The 9,837-nt window shown below is 42.5% G+C and overlaps 1 protein-coding gene and 1 long non-coding RNA gene across 2 annotated transcripts; one reads left to right on the top strand and one right to left on the bottom strand.

Annotated features, from left to right (window-relative positions):
- The first annotated feature begins 3,590 nt into the window (after positions 1-3,590).
- On the top strand, positions 3,591-7,486 carry LOC138665823 (uncharacterized). The gene is made up of 2 exons (XM_069753693.1): positions 3,591-3,937; positions 4,096-7,486. Exons 1-2 carry the CDS (start codon positions 3,639-3,641, stop codon positions 4,973-4,975), a joined length of 1,179 nt encoding a protein of 392 aa, XP_069609794.1. The 5' UTR covers positions 3,591-3,638; the 3' UTR covers positions 4,976-7,486.
- On the bottom strand, positions 6,703-7,932 carry LOC138665824 (uncharacterized). The gene is made up of 4 exons (XR_011318529.1): positions 7,654-7,932; positions 7,503-7,562; positions 7,326-7,394; positions 6,703-6,762 (listed from the first exon to the last, which is right to left on the bottom strand). It is a non-coding gene; the product is annotated as an uncharacterized lncRNA (long non-coding RNA).
- Positions 7,933-9,837: the final 1,905 nt, after the last annotated feature.

Here is a 9,837-nt window from a genome sequence, read left to right on the forward strand (position 1 = left end):
GAACTAATGCGAATTCTACTGTTAGGCCGGTGTCACACTTGTGAGTGAAATATGAGAAACTCACGCGAGTCTCTCACATCAATACCCGGCACTCGGGACCAGAGGGTTCAGCTGCATGTATTTCTATGCAGCCGCACACTCTGGTCCCGAGTGCCGGTGGCAGTGCCGGGTATTGATGAGAGAGACTAGCGCAAGTTTCTCACATTGTACTCGTAAGTGTGACCCCGGCCTTAGAGTTTGACATTGACATTTAAGAGGGTTAACAGCAGCAATCGGAGCTAGTTCTGATTGTAGCTCCTGAACCAGCTCTATGCACCCACTCCATAATGTAGTGGTACATCATGGGAAGAAGGTAAGAACTGAGCCAATTTTGATGTTAAGGACCATAGGATATTTTGGTTTTAAAGAGAAAAATCTTTATTTTTCACGTACATGTATCAGTAACAAGACAGCTAGTCTGCCATTCTGTGTTTTTGTTTTTTATTAATGTATTCTTTCATTATGATATTAGGAGATTTGAAACCTGACTTTTTTTTGTTAGGAGATACTAATGCTGTCATACAATGGAAAACTAACATCACATCACAGTGTCACAGTGGACAAAGAACCAATAATACCCATGTTTGCTGTCAGTGGGCCCAACCCACAGAAAATCTTCAAACACAGTGACGGTAAATATTAGGGGCCTTTATGTGGCGAGATCTTTTAGTTATACGAGCCGTTGTTATACACCGGGCACCTAGGTTTCTCACCGATCTCCACTTTAGAAACGATCTGTTTGATTGCTGACTAGTGTTGAGCATTCCGATACCGCAAGTATCGGGTATCGGCCGATACTTGCGGTATCGGAATTCCGATACCGAGATCCGATATTTTTGTGATATCGGGTATCGGTATCGGAACTGTAAAATAAAGAATTAAAATAAAAAATATTGTTATATTCACCTCTCCGGCGGCCCCTGGACATCAGCGGGAGGATCCGGCGTCCGGCACGGCTTCTTTCTTCAAAATGCGCGCCTTCAGGACCTGTGGTATGACGTCCCGGCTTCTGATTGGTCGCGTGCCGCCCATGTGACCGCCACGCGACCAATCAGAAGCCGCGACGTCATTCCTCAGCTAAAGTCCTAGAATAAGCGCCTTTTAGGACCTGAGGAATGACGTCGCGGCTTCTGATTGGTCGCGTGGCGGTCACATGGGCGGCACGCGACCAATCAGAAGCCGGGACGTCATTCCACAGGTCCTGAAGGCGCGCATTTTGAAGAAAGAAGCCGTGCCGGACGCCGGATCCTCCCGCTGATGTCCAGGGGCCGCCGGAGAGGTGAATATAACAATATTTTTTATTTTAATTCTTTATTTTACACTTTAATATGGATCCCAGGGCCTGAAGGAGAGTTTCCTCTCCTTCAGACCCTGGGATCCATGAGGATACATTCCGATACTTGATGTCCCATTGACTTGTATTGGTATCGGATATCGGTATCGGCGATATCCGATATTTTTCGGGTATCGGCCGATACTATCCGATACCGATACTTTCAAGTATCGGACGGTATCGCTCAACACTATTGCTGACATGTTAGATACTAAGATTCACAGATAAGTTCCAAATAGCAGACAGATGACAGAGACAGGTCAGATAGAAGGTTTATTGGAGGTGAAGTAGATGGCAGTCATAATATAATATTGAAAACTTCCCTTAAAGTCATATTATATCACACTATTATAGCATTAAAATACTTGATATGGATTATTCAAGTTTTTTTCCCCAAGACTTCGATATTGAATGCTAATCCTTAAGGGTAAGTTCACACTCAGCATTTTTTCAGTGTTTTTTTTTTCTGCAGCAATACCTGATCTCTTGGCAGGAAAGAAGCTGCAGAAAAAAAAACATTTTTTCTTTGTTTTTTTCTTGCGTTTTTTGGTGCACTTATTGCTGTGTTTTTTGGTATGCTAGATTTGTCTCGTGCGCATGCTGATAAAGTTTAGTGTTGAAAAAAAAAATCCTATTCTACAAAATCAGGTTTTGGCACAAAAAAAGCAGCAAAACCAGATATCTGCATTTTTGGTGCTTTTTTTTTTTAAATGTTTTTCATCACCCATTCATTTCAATGGGTGAAAAACACTGAAAGAAGTGACATGCTCAATTTAAAAAAAAAAAACCTGCAAAGCACAAAAAACCCTGATGACAAAAAAAAAAATAAGGTGTGTGCCTGAGATTTCTGAAATCTCGTAGACTTTGCTGGTACTGTAAAACGCAGCTGAAAATTTGCATCAAAAAATGAATTAAAAAAATGCTGCAATTACGCCCAGTGTGAACTTAGTCTAAAGGTACCGTCACACTTAGCGACGCTGCAGCGATATCGACAACGATCCGGATCGCTGCAGCGTCGCTGGAGAGCTGTCACACAGACAGCTCTCCAGCGATCAACGATGCCGGTAACCAGGGTAAACATCGGGTAACTAAGCGCAGGGCCGCGCTTAGTAACCCGATGTTTACCCTGGTTACCATCCTAAAAGTAAAAAAAAAAAAACACCACATACTTACCTACCGCTGTCTGTCCTCCAGCGCTGTGCTCTGCACTCCTCCTGTACTGGCTGTGAGCACAGCGGCCGGAAAGCAGAGCGGTGACGTCACCGCTTTGCTTTCCGGCTGACCGACGCTCACAGTCAGTACAGGAGGAGAGCAGAGCACAGAGCCAGGGACAGACAGCGGTAGGTAAGTATGTGGTGTTTGTTTTTTTTTACTTTTAGGATGGTAACCAGGGTAAACATCGGGTTACTAAGCGCGGCCCTGCGCTTAGTTACCCGATGTTTACCCTGGTTACCAGTGAAGACATCGCTGAATCGGTGTCACACACGCCGATTCAGCGATGTCTGCGGGGAGTCCAGCGACCAAATAAAGTTCTGGACTTTCTTCCCCGACCAGCGACAGCACAGCAGGGGCCTGATCGCTGCTGCCTGTCACACTGGACGATATCGCTAGCGAGGACGCTGCAACGTCACGGATCGCTAGCGATATCGTCTAGTGTGACGGTACCTTAAGACCAATCAGATACGATTGGTACAGTCTGTCTAGGAGCAACAAATGAACAGCTGATTAAAAGAGCCACAGCAGTCCGGCGAGTGCCACATCCCCTAAATGTTTACCTGTTTTACCAGAGCAGTTTTGTGCAGCTCAATCCCACTGACTCAAGTGGATAACGCTGAGGTACAATACCAATAGGCTAAGCTGAAGGGGATGTGGTGCTCAAAAGCCCCTTCAATCATTTAAACATAGGGTTGCTGGGATCTGATATGGATGACTATGGATGACAAACCATCAATATCGCTGTTCCACAAGACTCCCTTAGGCTAGGTTCACATTGCGTCAAGTACATGGCGTCAAACGGATGCGTTAAACGCATGTACAGAAACGGAGCAAAAATATGTGAAATTCGTCGTCACGGTAACGCTAGCGTTAACGCATGTGATCGCGTTTTTTCATTTTGATGTCCGTTTACGAAGTATCCGTTTGTCTGCGTTTGTCACTGTCAATAAAGTTGTTCTTTTTTTTTTTTTTTTTCCCTTTTGTCATTGTCGGGTGTGGGCACAGACTCATTCTCCATTTTGAAAGCATTGAGTGAACTTCTGCTAGCAAGATGTTTGTGTCTGAGCTCGTCAGATTTCGCTTGATGCGGTTGCGACTTCGGCAGAGAAAGCGTAGTTCGCAAAGGAGATATTGGATCCACGAAGTGAATTTCTTGCGGAGTACATATGGTGCCTTTCACACCCTGTATGTGCAGCTTCGGGATCATCCCTTCAAATTCCAACGCTATCTACGGATGTCCATTGAGACCTTTGATGTTCTGCTCTCACATGTGAAGGATGAGATACATCATCATCGCAGCACTTTTCGTGAAAGCATCAGTGCGGAGCAACGTTTAGTAGTGACTGTGAGGTAATTATACATTTTTTTTATCATTCTATTGACAAAGACTAGATCTCGGTATCGTGTGGCCTAATGTTCATTTTGCAATTGTATATTATATTGTCAACTAGCCTTTAGATGATCATTAAAATCCTAATTTTTTTTTTTTTGTTTTTGAATGTCAACAGATATCTGGCTACCGGAGAAACTTTTGCGTCACTGCATTACCAGTTTCGACTTGGGAAGTCAACAATTTGTCAACTGGTTCGGGAAACTTGTGATGCCATTTGGAACAACTTGCAACCACTTGTGCTACCAACACCAACATCAGAAATGTGGCTAGCAATTTCCCAACAGTTCGAGGATGTGGCTAATTTCCCCAATTGTATTGGTGCCGTGGACGGAAAGCACATTCGGATTCAGAAACCTGCACATAGTGGTTCCCTCTACTATAACTATAAGAAATACTTTTCTATAGTATTGATGGCGATTGCGGATGCCAGGTACCGTTTTGTTGCTGTGGATATTGGAGCTTATGGCCGGACTAACGATTCCAGAGTATTCAGAGACTCCAACATGGGCCAATGTTTGTACAACCAAAGTTTAAACATACCGTCATCACGACCTCTTCCGGGGACCGAAGGCCCAAGTTTGCCCTATGTTTTAGTTGGTGATGAGGCCTTCCAACTAGGACAAAATCTCCTCAAGCCCTACTCAAGCCGTAGTCTAGACTCCAGCAGGCGCATTTTTAATTATCGCTTGAGCCGGGCTAGACGTTATGTGGAGTGTGCCTTTGGGATTTTGACATTAAAATGGCGGATTTTACTAACCTGCATGCAACTGCAACCAGACAATGTGGACCGTGTTGTGAAGGCATGCATCTGTCTGCACAATTTTGTGGCGAGACATGAACCCCAGTTGGTAGACCCCAATGATTGTGAGTCGAACCTCAGTAGCATTGAATCGACTACAGTTCGTTCTGCATCACAAATAATGAGGATTCGTGATCAATTTGCACACTACTTCACACATGAAGGCCAGGTTCCATGGCAAGACAGACACGTGTGAAAATAATTTAAAGTCTTCCTGATGTCGTGTAAAAAGTTACGTAGTGTAAAAAGTTATGTTGTTTAACCTGATGTCGTGTAAAAAGTTACGTAGTGTAAAAAGTTATGTTGTTTAACCTGATGTCGTGTAAAAAGTTACGTAGTGTAAAAAGTTATGTTGTTTAACCTGATGTCGTGTAAAAAGTTACGTAGTGTAAAAAGTTATGTTGTTTAACCTGATGTCGTGTAAAAAGTTACCTTATGTCGTGTAAAAAGTTAAAGTTAAAGTCATACAAGAATCTGAAATTTGAAACAGTTTACTAAATGTTTTTGTATTTTCCCAACAAACTGTTGGTACACAGGTGTAACATATGATATCCCATAGGGATGAAAAAAAAAAGGAAAATAGAAATTAACAACAAAACCCCCCCCCCAAAAAAAAAATTCCAACGCGGTAATTGCACCTGGCTGTGGACAGTGAACTGTACTAAAGACTTTGGTACTGCACGGGAGTATTGTCTGCCCAACTATATGATGGACTACTACATTGTCTTTGAGGTTCCACGCTCGTTTCACCCCGGCCTCTATATTGAGGGTTGTAGGGCGGCATGTCCAGTCTTCTTCTTCCCGATGGAGCGGGTTCCTCGGTGCCCACAAATTCCTCTACAAGCTCGTTAAGTCTTTGTCGAAACATAAGGTTTCTATGTGCCGGGATATTTTGTACTACAGGCACATAGGATAATAAAAGTAGCTTCCACTCATTAGCAGAGTAGACAGACTCGCGTGCTTGCAGCTCGGTAATTTCTCGTCTCAGGTCTTTGAGCTCACTGCGACACATGTCCTCTACCCGTTGGAGTCCATCCACGATAATTGCATCTGCTTCATCTTTTTGAGATGCTCGCTTGCGTCCACGCTGTGATTGCAACCGGGCACTCACACCTGCAGCAACAGTGCTTCTATCCGCAGATCGTGGCTCGGTGATGCCAGACACATCTTCAGGTTGCGTTGGTTCCACTGAAGAAGGCTCAAGTTCCTCTGCTGGTCTAGGAGCAGCGGTACTGCATATCGTGCTGTAACCCAAAAACAAAAATTACTTATTTTCCTTTAAACAATTTAGTCTCGCACACAGACCTTCTTGTACTTACGAGCGCTGAGACACTGTTTTCTGAAGAAAGAGCAGTTGGTCATAATGCACATACGGTGTCACCCGTTTGCCACTTGATCCGCTTGGTGCATTCTGACTGTTCCGGTAGTCACGGACAAAGCGATCGCGGATGGACTTCCAACGGGTATGGACAGCATCGGCTTTAAATTTAAAAAAAAAAAATATATATATAAAAATAGTAGATTGTGTTAAGATATAGGAAAAATTGTTCATAGTTTGCTACGATAGTTGATATATAAATAGTAGATAGATAGTTGTTAGATAAGAAATAGTGTAGAAATAGTGTATAGATAGATAGATATATAGTGTACAGATAGTTGATAATTGAGAGATAGATAGCAGACAACAAGTGGATAGGTTGATAGGATAGAAAATTTTTTTTTTTTTAAACATTTTCCGATGTTACGTCACCAATATTTACCAATTTTTTTCTTTGAGGTTGTCGACTTCTCCATGTATCGGGGATCAAAGTGACAGATTATTTGATCCCACAACTTCCGGTTCTTCACGATGTCATGGTGGGAGCTGTCGCTCTGGTCCCATATGGAGGGGTTGGCTTCCACAAGGTTAATAAGTGTCTCATTGTGGATAGTCAATGGCTCTTCGTCAACGACAATCCTTTTTTTTTTTGGCGCTGACTTGGACTATGTAAACACAAAACGTTATGTTGATAGTGTCAATTTCACTGGATGGCCATATTCATATATACAGAGATAGATAGATACATAGATATAGCAATATATAGATATATAGATAGATAGATAGATGTAGATAGATAGATATACATTGATAGATAGATAGATAGATACATAGATATTGATAGATAGATATATAGATAGATAGATAGATACATAGATATTGATAGATAGATATATAGATAGATAGATACATAGATAGATAGATAGATATAGATTGATAGATAGATATTGATAGATAGATATATAGATAGATAGATACATAGATATAGATAGATAGATAGATAGATACAAAGATATTGATAGATAGATATATAGATAGATACATAGATTTAGATAGATAGATATAGATAGATAGATACATAGATATTGATAGATAGATACATAGATATAGATAGACAAATAGATGGAGCGATAGATAGTTGATAGATAGTTTATAGGTATAGTAGATAGAAAGTGAATAGATAGATTGTTGGTAAATATTGGATAGAATATTTCTATTTTATATTTACCACTGGCAGTTGTGGCGACGACAGACGGCTAGGGACCTTTTTTCTTTTTTGTCCTCCTTGTGCCACAACCTATTGTGTATGTAAAATGTAAAAAAAAATATTTTAACATTAAATAATGTTAACATTCATTGGATCAATAAATTTATGCCTGAAAAATTCAACATGTGTGCTATGTACCTTTGTTGTTTTTGCGTGTTTTTTTGGGGGAGGTCTAACAGCCTTGGGCTCAGAAGACTCCTATTCACAATAAAACAATAAACAGGATTGTTATGCCTAGCTCAATACAATGGAGTTTCACACAACATGGTTTTTTAAAGTGCAAGCCTACCGACTCAGAAGAAAAAATCGCAGACACGCTGCTGCTGCTGACATCTGTATCCGACATCTGTGTGCAACAAAACAATACATTTTTAGTACACACACATCCGACGGACATTACAGACTCCCATGATGTATACAGAGATATATAATATATAGAAATGTACTTACAATTTAGCTACGGCAAAACACTCTGTCACGTGCAGGAGACTTTGTGTGAGTGGGATATTTTAATGGCCGAAGTCACATTTCCTGTCACATGACCACATGTGACCACCTTCAAAAGCTATTAAAACGTGTGGTTCTATTTGGAAATTTTTCATGATTTGCGTCTGACTGCGTTTGCCATAGCCTTCTATGGCAGAATGAACGCTTCCGTTAGTAGTGCGTTAGCTTGGCCGGACCCGAAAACGCTGCAAGCCGCGTTGAAGGTCCGTCAGAAAAAAAACGTTATGTGACAAACGCATACCAATTTAGGGATGCGTCACGATGCGTCAGACAATGCAAGTCTATGGGCGCGTTAGTATGTGCGTTACATTGCGTTTTTACTACTTAAAAACGAGTCCGTTAGACGGACACACCTAGCGCAATGTGAACCCAGCCTTAGGCCGGGGTCACACTTGCGAGTGCAATACGAGAAACGCGCGCGAGTCTCTCGCATCAATACCCGGCACTGCTGCCGACACTCGGGACCGGAACGTGCGGCTGCATAGAAATACATACAGCTGAATGCTCTGGTCCCGAGTGCCGGCAGCAGTGCCTGGTATTGATGCGAGAGACTGGCGCGCGTTAAATTACAGACGCCTCTCATCTTTTTAAGTAGTGGAACTTGCACTATTGCTGACTGACTAAATACTTTTTTGCCCCACTGTATATATATATATATATATATATATATATATATATATATATATATATATATATATATATATATATATATATATATATATATATATATATATAGGCTTCATTAATTTATAAATATAAATGCTATAAAAAATTATAGCAAAAAAAGCAATCATGGTCTCTAAAATAACGACATACATAAAAAGGGTTTTTTATGCCAAGTCTAACGATATATTATATATTCACATTTTATAGCTATGTTGCATTTTTGTCTCAATGTATAAAAAATACCTACATATCCGTGTTGTTTTGATTTTTTACCAAAGTTTTTGTTTTACCAGAAAATTAGGAAAAATGCTGCAAAAGCCTCAACATACTACATGCATGGTTTCACATTATTTTTCTCAGTCTTACATACACCAATTTTGCTTAAAAGAGTATACAGATGGCTTTTATGTGCATGTTTCTGTATTGCTTGAATTAATTTCTAGGACTTTCTTCTATGCACTGGCCAAATTTACTTGAAATTTAGGATATTTTTTCCATCATACATGACGGCACCACGAGAGAGGGGATACGCCCTTCAAGGACAGGAAACCTTCAAGATAAGAGGGGCGGCTCCTCTCTCCACATTAGTTGGTTTCCTGCCCTTGACGGGGAGCCCTCAAGATGAAGACTTCTGATGAAGACAGAAGAGGATGCCTGGGCCTGGGTCGGATGGGTTTGGGCAGGCACTGGTCTGCTGCATCCGTCACCAGGTACCGGTAGTCGCATCGGGGGCCATGTATTCCATGCCCCCCTGAGCAAAGCATGGCCACAACCCGTGAGGCAAACGCCCAGGTGAAGATAGGGCCTCAGAGGCCACGGCAGTGTAACCTCCCTGTACCCGCAAGAAATTCTACCTGCTGTTTAAGTCCACGGAGGCCACAGTAATGTGCCCCTCCCTGTTTACTTATGGTGGTCATGCAGCCTGTGAAGCACATCGGTGCCTGGGCATTTAGGTCTCCTCGATGTATGGGATGCTCCCTGTTGAGCACAAAGCAACCCTCCCCTCCCCATTCCCCGAAGACGGATGGTACCTGCAAGGAGCAGCATGGTGTTTTCTCCAGGTGAAGCAAGGTATGGGGGCAGCATTGCGGGACAGCATGGAGCTGCAGGGGTGAGGGTAAGGCTGTGCACGTGCCCTCCTCGGCGCTCTACACCACGTGACCGGAAGTGAGGGGGCGTGTATGCGGCGTGCTGGAAGCAGGGAAGCGCATCGCCGGCTCTGGACCCCGGATCGAGCGGGAACCAGAGAAGGGGCTGAGAGATCAGTGCGCACCCCGGGGTTGCCGGGGGAGTGTATAAG

This window comes from Ranitomeya imitator, chromosome 2 (assembly GCF_032444005.1).
Source record: "Ranitomeya imitator isolate aRanImi1 chromosome 2, aRanImi1.pri, whole genome shotgun sequence".
Classification (NCBI taxonomy): Eukaryota; Metazoa; Chordata; class Amphibia; order Anura; family Dendrobatidae; genus Ranitomeya; species Ranitomeya imitator.